Raw genomic sequence first — 18,820 nt, 5'->3', positions numbered from 1 at the left:
TAAGTGTTAAATTCAGTTTTCAAAATAGATGGAATGTTCTATCTATTGCCTCTTTGGATAAAAGTGGAGTTATTTTTTGAGAAACACAATCTTTTTCCCTGCAATTAAGGGCTTGAGGGGTGAAGCCAGAAGGACTGTGAGTTCAAGGCCAGAGTACATGAAACTCTGTCTCAAAAATGAAAAACCAAATAGAAGCAAAACAAAATTAGAATTGTCCACTGTACATTGTAGCACATACTTATTATACCAGGACCCAGGAGGCAGAGGCAGGCAGATCTCTTAATTTGAGGCCAGCCTGGTCTACAGAGCAAATTCCAAGACAGGCAGAGCTACATAGAGAAACACCAAAGAAAAGCAAAACAGCTAACAACTTGAAGGGACAGGAGAGAAGGGGAGAAGGGGGGAGGGGGAGGGGAAAGGCAAGGGAGAAGGAGAGAGAAGGGGAGAGCACTAGAGAGATGTCCAGTGTCCTGCACAGCATGAGGACCTGAGTTCAGATGAAAATATTCACATTTAAAAGCCCCCATGCGCCAGGCAGTGGTGCCGCACGCCTTTAATCCCAGCACTTGGGAGGCAGAGGCAGGCGGATTTCTGAGTTCAAGACCAGCCTGGTCTACAGAGTGAGTTCCAGGACAGCCAGGGCTACATAGAGAAACCCTGTCTCGAAAAACAAAAAACAGAAACAAAAAACAAAAAAACAAAACAAAAAAAGCCCCCATGTATGGGTTAGCACAGTGCTGTTGGGGTTGGAGATAGGGAAAGTCAGTGAGACTTGGTGGGAACCAGCCTAGCTCCATGTTCCATGAAATACTTTGTCAAAAAAAAAAAAAGGCAGAAATTGCTATAGCAGGACATCTAACTTTCTTTTCTGGACTCAGACAACACACACACTCACACGCTCACACACACACACACACACCCTATATATGTATGTACAACACACACAAAAGAAAAGAATAGAACTGACCACTTACACGTCCATAACTACCCAGATAAAGCCCACATTTTGTAACGTTGTACACTATGTTGGACAGCAGTAACAACGAGGTAAATCCCACCAGCACAGAAGATTCTTAGTTGAAAAATAGCAAATATTGAGGGTTTTTTGTTGCTGTTCAGAAAATGTTACTTTTCTAGAGCTACGTGCAAATCAAAATGAGCAGAAAAGTTACATATCGTGCTACAGATGAGAGTGGGAGGTTGTGTCAAGGGATTTACTTTTATTTATAAATCTTTCCAAGACTGCATCTGTTTCGTTTGGTGTGGTTTTGTTTTTCGAGACAGTTTCTCTGGGTAGCCTTGACTGTTATGGAACTTGCTCTGTAGATCAGGCTGGCCTCGGGCACATGGAGATCTGCTTGCCTGTCTCGCAAGTACTAAGATTAAAGGCCTGTTTCTAATTTTTATACCACATGAATACTGATTTTTTTTCTTTCTTTTTGAACGGTGTTGTTGATGGAATCCAGAGCCTCAACTGGGCCAGACGGAGCTGCATCACCGAGCTACTTCCCCAGCCCTGAACCTTTCCTAAAAAGAAACAGTAACAGAACCAAAGGTCAAGCCAATTAAAATCTTATTTTTTAGTTTAGAATATCGTCTCTCCTACTGTTGGGGTTCAGAGTTAAAGCCAAGTTCTGTCACAAACACGGTCTGTCCCCGGCCTATCAGCGAACATCATTTTTGTGACTTGGGTTTTTCAATGAAACCAGAAGGTTGGGGTCACTCAGCGGTCCTCTGATAGCTAGCCCAAGCCCAGGGCACACGGACCCGCCTCTTCCGCGTCGCCGCGGCGAATGCAGCTCAGTACCCTTCCTTCGTGCGGATCTCCCAGGTAACCGGAAGAGGGCCGAGGATTTCGCGGTACACCAGAGCACCTGCTCCCACGCGGGGTTCCGCTAGGGTTCCGCATCGAAGCGTCTAGCACCAAGGCTGGCACAAGTCCCGCGAGCAGCAACCCGGCCGCGAACCGTGACGTGGCCCAATCCGCAGCCAGCTCCGGCAGTTTCGTCCCAACCCGTACTCAGGCCCAGCTGCGTCCTCGGGGGCGGGGCCGGAGAGGGGCGGGTCTTCTACGTGGACCAATGGTGACTCGCGTAGGGTCTCGGGAGGGCGGGGCCAGGTGCGCGGCGCAGGGCCGGGCAGCGGAGGCGCCAATGAGCGTGCGCCGCGTCCGGGGCCGGCTGGTGCGCGAGACGCCGCTGAGAGGTTGGTGGCCACTGTAACAGTTTGCAAACGAAGGGGAGTTGTGAAGGGCCTGGGGTTGGGGTCGTGCTGCTGGCCGTGTGGGTACGTCCTCGCCGCGTTGATCCCGGAGCGAGGGGCGCAGAAGCTGAAGGCCAGAGGGAGCGGGGGTGAGGATGGAGCAGCCGTCGGGCCGCGGCTCCTAGGGGAGGCAGCGTGCTAGCTTCGGGGGCGGGCCGGTAGCAGGAGCTAGGGCCGCACGGACACCGGTCCCTTCGGCCCTGAAGTTCAGGCGCTGAGCTGCCCCCTCGCGCTCGGGGTGGGCCGGAATCCGTTTCTGGGAGTGGGATCTTCCACCTTCGTCAGGTGAGGTTTAGGTGAACACTCACCTGGCTAGTAATCTTAGCCCGCACAACGTCTGCGTAGGCAGCGGGGGGCCCAGGAGTGGGATGGGCAAGGAGGATGGGCCGCACCATGCTCAAGGGATGCAGAGAAGGGGACAGACCCTAACATGTCAGCCATCCCCAACGTCATCACCTTTCAGCTCCTGCCCAGGCTCAGCCTGGCTTTCCCTGCCACCAGGGCCGCTCCAGGGGTGAGGTAGTTGAGCCGATTTCGAGGGTCCTGGCCGAGCTCCAGGTATTTTGACAGGTACAGCGCTGTGGTGTGGCAATTAGTTGCCTGTACGTTGATGGAAAGAAGGTCAAACCTCCTTATTTGTCTAGATAAGTGGTGGAGGACCCTTTTGCTTCGGCCCCAATGTGGGACACTTGTGAGGATGCCTAAAATGATTGAAACTCCTCAGGAAGGAAGAGAAGGGGTTCGAGCTGCAGTGCGTTTAGCCAAGAGTGCAACAGATAAGAATCTTAGAGCTTGTCTGTCCTGGGATGTGGTTCTGTTTCCTTCTTCATTCAGCATCCAGTTACAAGTGTTTTTCCTTCTCCGGCAGGGTCACAATGACAGCCACAGTAAGAAGGCAGAGGCCAAGGAGGCTACTCTGCTGGGCCTTGGTGGTTGCCCTCTTGGCAGACCTGTTGGCACTGAGCGGTATGTACCTGGCAAAGGTGTCAGAGAAGAGTAAATGGAAGAATAAGAGGGCACAAGGTGCCTACTGGAGTTTAGGGTTGGCTGGATCTAGCCATTTTTTCTTTGTCTTCGACATAGAAAGCAGGCTGCTTTCATTGATTTAACTTAGGAAGGTGTGGGATGCAGAGAACTGACAGATAAACTTACTTTCTGTCTTTCGTTCAGACACATTGGCTGTGATGTCTGTAGACCTGGGCAGTGAATCTATGAAGGTGGCCATTGTCAAGCCCGGAGTGCCCATGGAGATTGTATTGAACAAGTAAGAGCAGCTCTGTGTCAGCAGTGTGGCTATAATTTATAGTGCCCACTTCAGACTGTGGTGGCTGGGCCGCAGGTGTGAGATCTGGACGCTTCCAGCTTTATTCTCTGCTGCAGGCAGCTAGGCTAATGCTGCTTTTTTCTTAGGGAATCTCGGAGGAAAACTCCAGTGACTGTGACCTTGAAAGAAAATGAAAGGTTTTTAGGTGACAGTGCAGCCGGCATGGTGAGTAACAACCCTCGATGCTTTGGTTCCCCCAGCGGCTAGCCTCTTACCTAGCTGGATGAAGTAGAGGCTAGCTAAGGTAGGTTTAGGCCTAAGAACCTGCTGCGTCTTCTCCTTTCAGGCCATCAAGAACCCAAAGGCTACGCTCCGTTATTTCCAGCACCTCCTTGGAAAACAGGCGGATAATCCTCATGTGGCCCTTTATCGGTCACGTTTCCCAGAACATGAGCTAAACGTTGACCCACAGAGGCAGACTGTGCGCTTCCAGATCAGTCCGTGAGTGTCCAGAGGGGGGAGGTAGCCCCTTGTGGGTGTGTTTTCGTGATTATTGGGTTTGGTGTTTGCCTTCCCGTGCCTCAGCTTCTCCTCTCCTCAGGCAGCTCCAGTTCTCTCCTGAGGAGGTGCTGGGCATGGTTCTGAACTACTCCCGTTCCTTGGCTGAAGATTTTGCAGGTGAACATTAAGGTGGTGCTGGTTGCAGGGGGACGTCCTCAAATGTACAGTGAATGTCAGGCAGAGCCTCTTATTTCTCACTGAAAATTGGACCATGCCTGAAGACATGTTTGGTGGTCACAAGCTTGAGATCTGCTGCTGGCATCTAGTATGTAGAGGATAGGGAGGCCCAGTAAGAGATTACCTGACTCAGAGCCAGAGGTACCGTTTGGAAATCCTGCTCTGAGGTTCGGAGTTGGTGAGATCCTGATCTTTTGCCGTCTGTAGAACAACCCATTAAGGATGCGGTGATCACTGTGCCAGCGTTTTTCAACCAGGCTGAGCGCCGAGCTGTGCTGCAGGCTGCTCGGATGGCTGGCCTCAAGGTGCTGCAGCTGATCAATGACAACACTGCCACGGCCCTCAGCTATGGTGTCTTCCGCCGGAAAGATATCAATTCCACTGCACAGGTGAGCCAGGGAGGCCTCCTGGCCACTAGACACATAGGACATGGGGGTCTGAGGAAGGAGGAGCCTTGACCCATTTTGCATCTTGTTTGCATGGCCATCCCTTGACAAATTGTGACAGATAGCTGCCTTTCAGTACCCATGGAAGTTGGTCAGCCTTATGAAGGATGACAGCTTTCAGTTTTCAGGCAGACGAGTAGACAGACATCCTGCATTTGATAAGCCATCTCTTTGTTCTGAGTTTTTTTTTGTTGGTGGGAGCGATGAGACAGGATTTCTCTGTATAGCACTGGCTGTCCTGAAACTCACTGTAGATCAGACTGGCTTCAAACTCAGAGATCACCTGCCTCTGCTTCCTGAGTGCTGGAATTGAAGGTGTGAACTACCACACCTAGCTTGGCTTCCTTAATAGGTTCCCATGACAGTACCCTTGGTGTCTCCACAGAATGTCATGTTCTATGACATGGGCTCAGGCAGCACCGTGTGCACCATTGTGACCTACCAAACGGTGAAGACTAAAGAGGCTGGAATGCAACCACAGCTGCAGATCCGGGGCGTAGGGTAGGTTACTGAGACCCAGGAGAGGTGTCTCCTGGACTTCAGGTGCCTTTTCTGATCCCTAAAGGGACACTTCCTGGGTTTCTGAAGGTGCTGCTCCCAAAGAAGACATGAAAGTGGGGGGGGGGAGTTTGATTCCTGACATGTTATATCACTGTCAATGTCTGTCTTTCTTCCCTGTTTGGATTCTGTTTGGTTTTGATGTTTCGAGACAGGGTACCTCTGTATCCCTGCCTAGCTGTCCTGAAACTCACTCTATAGATCAGGCTGGCCTTGAACTCACAGAGATCCAGTTGTGTCTCTTCCTTCCGAGTTACTAGGATTAGAAGCACACACTGCACCAACACTGCCCTACCAATTCTTTGTTTTTACTGAGGTTGACTCTAGAGTCTCACACACACCACACAAACATTCCACTACTAAACTGTATATCCCTGAAACTTGACTGTATTCAGGTTGGTTAGAAACTTCTGGCAGTCCTACCTCTGTCTTGTCACCTACAGAATTTAAAAAACAACAAAACCCTTCTTAAACAAGGCATTGGGGTATAATCCTAACACTGGGGAGGTGGAGGCAGGAGGGTCAGAAATGCAAAATCATCTGTAACTACCTATGGAGTACTAGTACAACATAGACCCTGTATGAAAAAAAAACCTTTTCAGCTCTTCACTGTTCAGCTGGAAGTCTCTCTTAGAATTCTGGTGTAAGGACAGTAGCTCTGTACTGGGGTCTTGCCTAGTATTCATGAGTCCTAGACTCACCAATAAAGAGATAAATAAAATGCCAATACATTGGTAATCCATATCGTCAGTGCTCTCCTTACACCTGTTTGAGCCCTCCCTGCTGCAGCTGTGCCTGAGCTCTCTCACTGATGTGGTTTTATTTTTTGGAGCTCTCTCTACATAGTCCTGGCTGTCACGGAACTCTGTGTAGACCAGGTTGGCCTAGAACTCAAGAGATTGGCCTGTCTCTGCCTCCCACATGCTGGGTGTAAAAGCATGAACTGCACGGAGATGAAGAATTCTTTTTTGTTTTTTTTGAGACAGGGTTTCTCTGTGTAGCCCTAGCTGTCCTGGAACTCACTCTGTAGACCAGGCTGGCCTCGAACTCAGAAATCCGCCTGCCTCTGCCTCCCAAGTGCTGGGATTAAAGGTGTGCGCCACCACCACCCGGCGAATTGAAGAATTCTTAAAGACTATATTTGTCATCCTTCAGAGCTTTGAACGTACGCTCCTACTTCCTATCTTGGGGTCTTTAGCGACACTATTCCTTCTGCCTAGAATGTGCTTCACTGTCTTCTCTGACTACTCTTTGAATAGCATAGACTTCCTATATGCCTTCTGCTAGCCTTTTCTGTTTTTTGTCATTTGTCTTCATTACACAGGGTCTCACTGTGTAACCCTGGCTGGCCTTCGAGTCTGTATGTAGTGCAGACTAGCCTCAAACTCACAGATGCTGGGTGCATCCTTTTTATGCCGTCTGTGATTTCACATCCAGGAGGTTATTCTTCTATTAGATGATAAGTTCCTTTACAGCAGGGAGCTGTGTCCTCTCCTGCTCCTCTCTGTCACTTGCATTCAAATGCTTGCTTGATACTCAGGATATGCTGCTTGACTACGTGGATGAGCTGCTCATGAATTGCCGTGTGCTGTAGGGAGCTGCAGGCAGAGCACTGTCGTCTCTGGCCTCACACTGTGCTTGTTTCTTTTCTTGAACAGGTTTGACCGCACCCTTGGTGGCCTGGAGATGGAGCTCCGGCTGCGAGAACACCTGGCTAAGCTCTTCAATGAACAGCGCAAGGGCCAGAAAGCCAAGGATGTTCGGGAAAACCCCCGTGCCATGGCCAAACTGCTTCGGGAAGCCAATCGGCTTAAAACTGTCCTGAGTGCCAATGCTGATCACATGGCACAGGTACCCACATGGGACCCTCTAGGGAACAGGCTTGTGGCTCCTGTCCATGGAGATGGAGGGCCTTTTATTCCTCCCAAAGTCCTCTTCTGTTCTCTTGCATTCCATCTTCTTTTGGCCAGAAGAGCAGACGTGACGCCTGTTCCTCTTCCCACAGATTGAGGGCTTGATGGATGATGTGGACTTCAAGGCGAAGGTCACTCGAGTGGAGTTCGAGGAGCTGTGTGCAGACCTGTTTGATCGAGTCCCTGGGCCTGTGCAGCAGGCCCTGCAGAGTGCAGAGATGAGCTTGGTGAGGGATGAGGGAGAGATGTGCCTACGGGGGGGGGGGGGGGCATAGCACACCACAGAGTGTCGGAGGGACAGGGCACTAACTCGAGCATCTCACCTTCCCTTCTGCAGGATCAGATTGAACAGGTGATCCTGGTGGGCGGGGCCACTCGTGTTCCCAAGGTTCAAGAGGTGCTGCTGAAGGCTGTGGGCAAGTGAGTGTGGTGTCGCAGCTGCCATGGGGCTGTGGACTGGGCACCTCCATAATGGGGAGGGAGAACCCGCTCCCGGGGAGACAGTATTAACGCTGTGTCTCCTAGGGAGGAACTAGGAAAGAACATCAACGCAGATGAAGCAGCTGCCATGGGGGCTGTGTACCAGGCAGCGGCCCTCAGCAAAGCCTTCAAAGTGAAGCCGTTTGTTGTCCGTGACGCTGTCATTTACCCCATCCTGGTAAGCTTGACCTGGTGACACACTCCCTTCACTGCACCAAGTGAGATCTCTATTCACCTCAGCCTGTCCCTTTTTCTTTAGGCTGAGAGATCCTGTTGCCTCATCCCGACTTCCAGAACGTTCCCTGGTTCTCCAGTGCACCTTACCTTCTCCTTGCTTGTTCTGTAGGTGGAGTTCACAAGGGAGGTGGAGGAGGAGCCTGGGCTTCGAAGCCTGAAGCACAATAAGCGTGTGCTCTTCTCCCGAATGGGGCCCTACCCTCAGCGCAAAGTCATCACCTTTAACCGCTACAGCCATGATTTCAACTTCCACATCAACTACGGTGACCTGGGCTTCCTGGGGCCTGAGGATCTTCGGTGAGGGGCGGGGGCAGGATGGCACCTCCAGGGTGTGGGAGGTGTGCCTGCCGGATGCTCTAAGGATGGGGAGGGGAGTGTGGCACATGAAGGGCTGAAGCTGGGTGAGGGTTACATTGTGAACAACTTGTCTTGGAGAGAGGGTCCGTGTTTCCTGGGTAGGGGCTCTGCCAGCTCAGGCCTGTAGGCCATGTGGTCTGGAGTTAGTGATGGGCCAGGTGGATCTCCTCAAACTCTTTTCATTTCCTCCCAACCAGGGTATTTGGCTCCCAGAATCTGACCACAGTGAAACTAAAAGGTGTGGGAGAGAGCTTCAAGAAATATCCCGACTACGAGTCCAAAGGCATCAAGGCCCACTTTAACCTGGATGAGAGTGGGGTGCTCAGCTTAGACAGGGTGAGAGCAAAGGGAAACCCTTCTCTGGGTAAGGGTGAACCCTGGACCCACCAGCCTCTCTCAGAGTGGGTTCCACAGGATAACCAGAAACCATTTTGGAAGCAGATCGGATGAATCTTGGCTTTAAACACAGTGTAACAATGGGGCTTGTTGTGACCACATGCTAATGGTCACTGTAACTTGCTTAGAGGGAAATAGAGTTTTTTTTTTTTTAAATGTGTGGGTATGTGTGTGTGCACCATTTATGTGCCTGGTGCTCATGAAGACTAAGAGGTATTGGATCCCCTGGAACTGGAGGTAACACGTGAATGTCGATGCTGGGAACTGGACCCAGTGCTGAGACATCTTTCCAACCCCGTAAGATGTTCTTAGCGTGTGTGTATACAATGAGGAGGGAATGTAAGCCTGCCACAGCAGACGTAGAGACAGAGGAAACAGAAAACTAGGTGCTTTTCTTCTACCTCTGGTGAGAGTAAGCATCTCTACCTACTGAGCCATCTTGCCAGTCCAGAGAAACCCCTTTCTTCTTTAATTCAATTTAAAATAAAATGTGTATGGGTGGTTCGCCTGCATATGTGTCTGCATCACATGTATGTCTGATGCCCCAGGAGGCTGGAAGAGGGAGTCAGATCCCCCGGCGCTGCAGTTAAGAGATGCTGTGAGCCACTGTGTCAGTGCTGACCATCAGACCTGGGGTCGCTTGAGAACCAGTCCTTGCTCTTTGCTGCTAAGACACCTCTTCAGCCCCTAAATAAGCCGGCTTCTTTCTAAAGAGTAATTTTGAGCTAGGTGTGTTGGTGCAGCACTCGGGAGGCAGAGGCAGCGCTTTGAGTTTGAGCCCAGCCTGGTTTACAATGACTCTAGGACAGCCGGGTCTCTGTTATATAGAGAAACCCTGTCTCAAAACAAACAAACAAACAAAAAATTGTGTTTGAATGAGTATTTTCTGGCACACTGGGAAAATGGTCCATTGTATTACCAAGTGGAGACCTGGCGGGCTCTAAGGAGAGGACTGGGAGCCTGTCCTGAGAGGGCTGCCATGTGAAGGTGGGGATTGGCTATCCAGGAGTCTCAGAAAAGGAAGGTGAGATTGTAGGTCCTCACAGGTGCAAGTTATTTTGTATTCCTAATGTATGCATATGCAACATGGGGAAAACGATTATTATTATTTAAAAAAAAAAAAACCATTTCAAAATAGGTGGAGTCCGTATTTGAGACCCTGGTGGAGGACAGTCCAGAGGAAGAATCTACTCTTACCAGTAAGATGAACATGGCTCCCATGTGCCAACAAGCAAGATTAAACATGCCTGCCTGCTGGGGGAGGTGATGGCATTGTTCTGGGGTGAGAAGTGGAGTTGCTGCTTGATTCCCTCATGAACCTCTCTGCTGCTTCCCTCCTAGAACTTGGCAACACCATTTCCAGCCTGTTTGGAGGTGGTACTTCATCAGATGCCAAAGAGAATGGTACTGATGCTGTACAGGTGAGGGCAGAGAAGCGGACTAGCAAGCAGCTGGGGCTGGGGAGACAGGGATTGAAGCAGAGTCTGGCATGACTCCAGCTGCCTGGACTTGAGTGAGCCTCAGAGGGCCTCAGCTCTCACCTAGGGCAGGCTGTCCTGCTGCCGCGTCATTAGATTTGAGCCACTGCCATAGGCATGTTCACATTACCACCTGTCCTCCCTTTGTTCTCCTGTATCTCTGGAATCCCAGCAGCCCCTGGTTGCCCACAAGTATCATCTGCTTGCCCCAAGCTTTATGCTGAGCAGTGGTTCCTTTCCAGAGGAGCTGATATCGTCAAGGTGAAGTGTGGTCACAGGCTCAGCTTATAATCTGTATAACTTTTGAGGTTCCCATAATTGTCTCCCAGGAGGAAGAGGAGAGCCCTGCTGAGGGGAGCAAGGATGAGCCTGCAGAGCAGGGGGAGCTCAAGGAAGAAGCTGAAGCCCCAGCAGAGGAGACCTCTCAGCCTCCACCCTCTGAGCCCAAAGGGGATACAGCCCATGAGGGAGAAAAACCTGAAGAAAAAGAAAGTGGGGACAAGTCTGATGCCCAGGTGAGCCACCTGTAGAGGAAGAGGGTGGAATCCAAGGGCTAATGCTATGTGGAAGCCACTTCCTTCACGCCTTATAGAGGAGCAGACAGCTAATGGTTTTCCTTACATCACTGCTCTTTCGACTCAGAAGCCCAATGAGAAAGGGCAGGCAGGACCTGAGGGTGCCCCTCCAGCTCCTGAGCAAGAAAAAAAGCAGAAACCTGCCCGGAAGCAGAAAATGGTGGAGGAGATTGGTGTGGAGCTGGCTGTCTTGGACCTGCCAGACCTGCTGGAGGATGAGCTGGCGCGGTCCGTGCAGAAGTAAGTGCTGGCCCGTGTGGAAGATGAGCCGGGTGTGAAAAGGTGATCCTGGGAGGACCCCCAGTTCCAACCCCACCTCTCCCTGCCTTTTCATCCCACAGACTTGAGGACTTGACCCTGCGAGACCTAGAGAAGCAGGAAAGGGAGAAAGCTGCCAACAGCTTGGAAGCTTTTATCTTTGAGACTCAGGTTAGCAGGCATGGGGCAGCAAGCTCTCGTGCCTCCCTGGGACTTCTGCTTAAGGACACGTGGCTCTGATCCTTGCCCCAAACCTCGCTGAATGCATGGATTTGTGTCCCTTACAGGACAAGCTGTACCAACCCGAGTACCAAGAAGTGTCCACTGAGGAGCAACGGGAGGAGATCTCTGGGAAACTCAGTGCCACTTCCACCTGGCTGGAGGATGAGGGATTTGGAGCAACCACTGTGGTGAGTGGCCTTCTGGGATGTGGCAGGCAGATGAGAGTGCTGTCCTTGGCCCCAACCCCCACTTCTAGGCCAGAGTGAGAAGAGCTGGGGTGTCAGGACAAGAAGCACGATGCAGGGCTGGGTCCAGGATGCTCCTGCTACCACTTGAACCCTCCTCTTCCTCCTCATGTCCATCAGATGCTGAAGGACAAGCTGGCCGAGCTGAGAAAGCTGTGCCAAGGGCTGTTTTTTCGGGTGGAAGAGCGCAGGAAATGGCCAGAGCGGCTTTCAGCACTGGATAATCTCCTCAACCACTCCAGCATTTTCCTCAAGTGAGTGTTTTCTGCACCGTTGCTTCTTTGTTTAGTCCTGCTGAGACCATGAGCCCCTTTCTGGCAGCCTCTGTTCTTCTGCCCCAGGCTGACCTTTCCCCTCTCTGGCTTCTAGGGGTGCCCGGCTCATCCCCGAGATGGACCAGATCTTCACAGAAGTGGAGATGATGACATTAGAGAAAGTCATCAATGACACCTGGGTAATTTCTTGTACTGTAGAACCGGACACATTAGCTGGTGCCCTGGGATGGCGAGAATGAACTTGCCACATCCATGGCTCACTCTGAGTCTTCCCTGCTTCGTCCCCAGGCCTGGAAGAATGCAACTCTGGCTGAGCAGGCCAAGCTTCCTGCCACAGAGAAGCCTGTGCTGCTTTCAAAAGACATCGAGGCCAAAATGATGGCCCTGGACCGAGAGGTACAGTATCTACTCAATAAGGCCAAGTTTGCCAAACCCCGGCCACGGCCCAAGGACAAGAATGGCACCCGGACAGAACCTCCCCTCAATGCCAGTGCTGGTGACCAAGAGGAAAAGGTCATTCCACCTGCAGGTGAGGAGAGATGATGCTGGCTCCAGTTCCTGTGAACAGTCAGAAAGCCGACTACCTCTTCCTCCTAGGACTGCATCTAACTTTTGGTTTGCCTCTAGGCCAAACGGAAGAAGCGAAGCCCATTTTAGAACCTGACAAAGAAGAGACTGGTGAGTTGGGGACCAGGGGAATGGAACATTTCACTAGTCTGGGGGCAGGCAAATTGGCAAGCCTGGCCTATTTCAAGTCAGTGAATGTGGGTAGCCTTTAGTTTCTAGAAGCATTACTTTTTCTTTGGAAGTAAACAAAGACAAAGACAGGCTGGGAAGATGGCTCAGAGGTAAATGCTTAATGGTACAGTGTGAGGATCAGAGTTCAAACCCCCAGCACCCGTGTAAATGCCCACTTGTTACCCAGCGTGTCGAGGAAACAAGGTGTCTAGAGCAGGTTGGTTAGCTTATCTAGATGAATTACCAGCTCCAGATTCAAGTGAGAGACCTTCCCTGAATGTATAAGAGAGCAAGCAATGAGGGAGAAACCCTACATCAGCCACTGGCCTCCACATGCATGGGCAGAACATAACCCTTGCTGTCCTGGGACTTGCTTTGTAGACCAGGCTGACCTTGAACTCAAGAGAGTCACCTGACTCTGCCTCTCAAGTGCTGGTATTAAAGGCATACACTACCATACCTGGCTTTTGTGTGTGTGTGTGTGTGTGTGTGTGTGTGTGTGTGTGTGTGTGTGTGTGTGTATATATATATATATATATATATATATATATATATATATATATATATATATATAAATTTTTTTTTTGAGCTAATGTTTCTTTGTGTACTCCCAGACCAGAAAAATGCAGAAATTTGTGGGAGATAGGGCAGGAGAGATGACGCAATGCTTAAGAGTTCTGGTTCCTCTTCAGTGAACTCAGTTTCTATATTCAGTTTGTACGTAATGGCTCACAACTGCCTGTAACTCCGGTTCCAGAGGACCTGATTCCCTGCTCTGGCCTTCAAGGCACATAGTGCTCAGGCATACATGCAAGCACAACAACCAACCATAAACATTAAATAAAAATTTAATCTCAAAAAAACAAACAAACAAACAATTTAAAAAAGAAAAAAGGAGACACCTCAGATGTGGCTCACACATCTTCTATATTTACCCACTGGATTCGTAGCCTCTCAGTTGTGTAGTGACCGGCCTTTTCCTTCTTCAAAGCAGGTACGGAACCAGCAGACTCTGAGCCTCTGGAGTTAGGAGGTCCTGGAGCTGGTAAGAGTGGAGCCCGGGGCATTGGGCAGCCTGTTACGGTTGGAGGGAGAGATCAGGCTGTTGGGCCTTACACTGCTCTTCTCCCTCCCCTCCTCCACAGCAGAATCTGAACAGGAAGAGCAGGCAGCAGCACAGAAGCGGCCTTTGAAGAACGATGAACTATAACCCCAGCTCCTGCTTCCCCCTCGCCTCTAGCCCCTTCTCCTACCACCTCTATTTATTATACATCAGGGTTGGAGTGGGGGTTGGTGCCGTCACGGGCTCAAGTTCCTTCTCAGCTGGGACAGGAGGTGGCTGCTCAACATCCTGGAGTAGCTCCATGGTGACACCGGCTCTGGTTCTGTCCCCAGCCCCACCCTCGGGTCTCCTACTCTCTGGCCCTGTGTTTGGGAAAAAATCACTATTATGTCTTAATTCTTCGCCTGTGGGGAAGTGAGAGAATGGCTGCCAGTGGTTGTTGGAGACCTGGTAGTGGGAAGGATGTTATGGGTCACTAGAGTGGCCAGTCTTCTCAGCATCCTTTCTTTCATCTTTTCCTCTTCCACAAAATCAGTGTCCTGTTTGGGCCGGTGTCTGCAGAGCCTCAGTCCCACTTGGTTTCTGAGTGCCTCTTTTTCTCTTCTGTGTCTTCTAACCCCTCCCCCTTCCTCCTTGGCTCTTCTGTCCCTGCCTTCCCTGTGCAGATTGGGCTATGGTTTCTTACCCAAAGCCTTTCATTTGTACTGTCTATAGAGTAAATATGTTCTCATGGTTCCTGTGATCCCTGGTGGCTGGAGCAAGCAGGAAGCAGGCGAGAAGGGAAAGCTGTGTACCCTCGTCTGGGTTGGGCCCAGAACAGTACTAGTCAGAGAGTGGCTGGCAAGGGCGCAAGTATACTACAGGCACTCAGCATCCTTGCCAGCCCCAGTTCCTGTGACACCCACTCCTTCATGCTCTTTCCTTCTTCCTCCTGGGCTGACCAAAAATGTGCTATCTACTGTGAGCCCCTTTCCCAAGACCCTGGGGGACATAGAGACCATGGCGTGAATGTAAAAATGCCACCTCACTCTCAGGCAAGCTTTGTGGGTAAAGAGAGATCAGGGTTCAACTTGACAGTGTACTTTGCTATGAAGGAGAGCCCCTTGCCCACTGTAACCATGCCTAGAGTGCCTGTCCTCCAGTATTGCACTTATAGCCGGAGCTAGGGCCACCCCAGTGCAGAGGCAAAGCAAACCTTATATGTCAGTCAGTTTGTGTTTTCTACCCCCCCACCCCCCCCCTCTTTTTTTTTTCTTTTTTTCTTTTTTTTTTTTTTTGCCACATTGGCAGAGGGACCTAAAGGTCCTCCATAGTTCCCTCCTGTGTGTTTGAGTTCTTTCATTAGCAGTTCAGGCTGGTTGGACAGGTTTGAATCAAATTGTACTTTGTTCCATTGTTAATTGAGAAACTGTTTCAATAAAATATTCTTTTCTATACGTTTTGTGTGTGTTTTTGCTTCTTCCCTCTCTTTTTTTGTTTGTTGTGTGCTGTTTTCAAACAGGTAATATATAGGTCAGGCTAACTGAGGTAGGCCTTGGCCTCCTGACCCTCCTGCCTCCACTTGTCCGATGCTGAAATTATAATTGTGAGATACCACGTGCAGGTTGATTTGTTTTTTTTTTTAAGAGATTCATTTTAGCCGGGCGGTGGTGACGCACGCCTTTAATCCCAGCACTTGAGAGGCAGAGACAGGTGGATTTCTGAGTTCGAGGCCAGCCTGGTCTACAGAGTGAGTTCCAGGACAGCCAGGGCTACACAGAGAAACCGTGTCTCGAAAAACCAAAAAAAAAAAAAAAATTCATTTTATTTGATTTATGTGAGTACACTGTAGCTGTCTTCAGACACCAGAAGAGGGCATTGGTTCCCATTACAGATGGTTGTGAGCCATTGCTCCAACCCCCAAGTACAGTTTTTAGATTTGGAGGTTTGGTTATACTGAAAAAAAAAAAAAAAATCGTTTCCTGTAGCAATGATTCCTTTATATTTAGTGTGATAAGATAGAAAGTTTGACATCTGTATGAGAAAATGGTCTTTAAGTGAATCTGGTGAGAAGCCCACAGCCAGACTTCAGTGCACGGTGTTCTTAAGGTCCATGTGTGTCTCTTACTGCCTTATCTCAAATCTGTACTGAAACATTAACAGGCCTTTGATCTAGCACTCTGCAGGCAGAGGCAAGGAATCTCCCGGAGTTTAAGCCTAACTTGGCTTGCATAGCAAGTTCTAAGCCATCCAGAGCCATACCATGAGACTCTGAAAATACAAAGAAGTTGGGTGGTGGCGGCACAGGCCTTTAATCCCAATGCTCAGGAGGCAGACAGGAGGATCCATTGAGTTCAGCCTGGTCTCCAGGGTGAAAAACCAGACAGATCTATGAACAGACAACTTAAAAATACAGAGCTAGCTAGGAATGGTGGTATAGGCCTTTTAAGCCCAGCGCTCACGAGGCAGAGGCAGGTGGATCTTCACGGCCAGCCTGGTCTACAAAGGGAGTCTAGGACATCCCGGGCTCATTACACCATGAAACGCTGTCTGAAAAAAACAAAAATAAAAATAGCTGGAGAGCCGGGCGGTGGTGGCGCACGCCTTTAATCCCAGCACTTGGGAGGCAGAGGCAGGTGGATCTCTGAGTTCGAGAGTTCGAGGCCAGCCTGGTCTACAGAGTGAGTTCCAGGACAGCCAGGGCTACACAGAGAAACCCTGTCTCGAAAAAAAAAAAAAAAAAAAATAGCTGGAGAGACTGGATAAAGGCACCTGTGATTGACAATTCATGTCTGTGAAGGGGAATTGGTGACTGACAGGCAATGCAACTGAGGTGACTTGTCATTTTGCAATTGGTAAGTTCCAATATGATAAGACACAAGCTTAGGTTTCTAATGGCACACTATGGCCTGTGTGTGTGTGTGTGTGTGTGTGTGTGTATAGTGTGATTATGGTTGTGTGCTTGTATGGGAGAATATTTTTGTATTTACAGCAATACAGCCCAAAATGGTAATCGAAGTTTAACGATGCAGCAACTAGCTTTCATACAGCTTGACAATGGGCATATTATATATATTTATTCAGGAAAATGAGGTAAACTTTACCTGACATTTGTCAAGAAGTCAAGATTATTCTTGAAACCTTGGAGTAGATCTGAAACTTCTCCAAATAAATAACAGATCAGTTAGTCTGAGTAGTAATTACAGAACTGATATACACACAAGGAGGACGCGGTTTAGTTTTTAAGATTTGTCTTAACATACGAGAGAAGTTTAACATATAAGAGAATTTCATTTTTTTTTGAGATTTATCTTAACATGGACTAAATGCCAGATTAAAAAAATGTTATGTACACATATACATATGTGTATGTCTCTGTGTTCACACGTGTTCACACGGTGCCTGGGAAGCTAGAAAGGGTACTGGATCCCCTGGAGTTGAAGTCACAGGTAAATGAAGCTACCCAGCCTGGATACAGTGATCCAACCAAACTCAGGTCCTCTGAAGAAAGTACTCCTAGAAAGTACCCTTTTAAGAGCACTGACTGCTCTTCCAGAGGTCCTGAATTCAGTTCCCCCAGCAACCACATGGTGGCTCACAACCATCTGTAATGGGATCCGATGCCCTCTTCTGGTGTGTCTGAAGACAGCTACAGTGTACTCATATACAATAAATAAGTAAATAAATTTTTTAAAAGTACCCTTAACTACTGAGCCATCCCCTAGCCCCAGTTAACAATTGCTTTTGGTTATATGTGCATGTGTGGCTATGCATTCATGTGTGCCTGCACACAGGAATTACAGGTGGTTGTGAACCACTTCGTGGGAGTGCTAGAAACCAAACTTCAGTGCTCTGCGCAAGAGCAGTGTGTGCTCTTAATTGCTGAACCTTCTCTGCCTTTTAAGAGCTGAGATTACAAGTGTGAGCTACTATGCCTAAGGGGAGATTCTTTGTTCCAACTTAATCTTTCTCTCCTCTCTCTCCTGCCTCCCTTCCCCCCTCCTCCTCCTCTTCCTCCTCCTTCTTCTCTCTCTCTCCCTCCCCCTCCCCTCTCTCTCTCTCTCTCTCTCTCTCTCTCTCTCTCTCTCTCTCTCTCACACACACACACACACACACACACAGGCTTATGCATCAAATTTAGAACCTTAGACATTCAAAACAAGTGCTCTAGAACATTGAGTTACCTCCCCAACCCTAGAGCCCAGGCTGGCCTCAAACTCAGATGCCCCTGCCCTTTGTCTCCCAAGTGGTGGGATTAAAGGCCTGTCCCTTCACTGTCCCATCACACCTGGCTCCCTTGGAGCTTTCTTTTGAAGAAACAGTCCTTGGTTCTGTTGTCTACCCAAGCTCAGGAGCCTGGTGTATACCAGGCTTCAGTTCAGTGGCTACTTACAGAATTAAAGAAGTTTGGGATCAGTGGAATCCTATTTCTTTTTCTTTTCTTTTTTTCTTTTTTGGTTTTTTAGAGACAGGGTTTCTCTGTGTAACAGCTCTGGTTGTCCTGGAACTCACTCTGTAGACCAGGCTGGCCTTGAACTCAGAAATCCGCCTGCCTCTGCCTCCCAAGTGCTGGGATTAAAGGCGTGCGCCACCACTGCCCGGCGGAATCCTATTTCATCTCCTTTTCCTCCTGACTTTCAGTATTCTAAAAGACCTTTGCTCTTCAATCTGGGGAACTTAAAAAAAAAAATACTTCAGCCATTTTCCTGTGGGATGCTATGATAAAAGAAAATCCTGAGACATCTTAAATTCAACCATAAAGGCAGAAGGCAAAAGGAGAACAGAAATGGAAGTGGGTTCTTGTTTGCATTAGACAGTCTCACTCTATGTATCAGGCTAGCCTGGAACTCACTATGTAGATGAGGCTGGCCTTGAAATGACAGAGATCTTCCTATTTCTGACTTCTGTTGGGATTAAAGGTTTTGGCAGAGATGCCTGTTTTCCTTGTGTTTCCTGTAACTCAAGCTTGCTATCGAGTTAAGGATGGTCCTGAGCTTCTCATCCTCCGTGGAAACTACAGGAATTTTCTGTAGACTGTTCACTCGTCACATACTCTGTACATGTCAAAGCTCATACTGAACGGTGAGTTCTAGGTTGAAAAGAGGATATATTGTTGCTTTTGTCTAACCTGCCTTTGTCCACCAGTTTTTTTGTTTTGTTTTTTTGGTTTTTTTTTTTTGGTTTTTTGGCTTTTCAAAAGACAGGGTTTCTCTATATAGTCCTGGCTGTCCTGGAGCTCACTCTGTAGACCAGGCTGGCCTCAAACTCAGAAATCCGCCTGCCTCTGCCTCCCAAGTGCTGGGATTAAAGGCGTGCGCCACCACTGCCTGGCAGTC

At 49.2% G+C, this 18,820-nt stretch overlaps 1 protein-coding gene across 9 annotated transcripts; it reads left to right on the top strand.

The window, feature by feature from the left end:
- Positions 1 to 2,103: 2,103 nt before the first annotated feature.
- Positions 2,104 to 14,941, top strand: Hyou1 (hypoxia up-regulated 1). Of its 9 annotated transcripts, none has more exons than XM_028783743.1 (26): positions 2,104 to 2,205; positions 3,131 to 3,228; positions 3,433 to 3,526; positions 3,673 to 3,751; positions 3,873 to 4,027; positions 4,128 to 4,204; positions 4,472 to 4,653; positions 5,096 to 5,211; positions 6,927 to 7,119; positions 7,274 to 7,408; positions 7,519 to 7,601; positions 7,707 to 7,839; positions 8,008 to 8,195; positions 8,453 to 8,591; positions 9,790 to 9,850; positions 9,993 to 10,072; positions 10,459 to 10,644; positions 10,772 to 10,944; positions 11,046 to 11,133; positions 11,250 to 11,372; positions 11,550 to 11,683; positions 11,799 to 11,883; positions 11,993 to 12,233; positions 12,332 to 12,382; positions 13,437 to 13,487; positions 13,591 to 14,941. In XM_028783743.1, the coding sequence occupies exons 2-26, from the start codon at positions 3,138 to 3,140 to the stop codon at positions 13,650 to 13,652; spliced, it is 3,000 nt and encodes a 999-aa protein (XP_028639576.1). In that variant the 5' UTR covers positions 2,104 to 2,205; positions 3,131 to 3,137; the 3' UTR covers positions 13,653 to 14,941. The 9 variants fall into 9 exon arrangements, with proteins under 9 accessions (XP_028639576.1, XP_028639573.1, XP_028639567.1 ...); XM_028783740.1 differs by having other exon boundaries at positions 2,169 to 2,205; positions 13,588 to 14,941; XM_028783734.1 differs by having other exon boundaries at positions 2,170 to 2,205; positions 13,434 to 13,487; positions 13,588 to 14,941.
- The last annotated feature ends 3,879 nt before the right edge of the window (positions 14,942 to 18,820 follow it).

Source organism: Grammomys surdaster, unplaced genomic scaffold, assembly GCF_004785775.1.
Source record: "Grammomys surdaster isolate TR1022 unplaced genomic scaffold, NIH_TR_1.0 1164, whole genome shotgun sequence".
In the NCBI taxonomy this organism is placed as follows: domain Eukaryota; kingdom Metazoa; phylum Chordata; class Mammalia; order Rodentia; family Muridae; genus Grammomys; species Grammomys surdaster.
The sequence above is the reverse complement of the archived record's forward strand: the minus strand, read 5'-3'. Positions and strand labels throughout refer to the sequence as shown.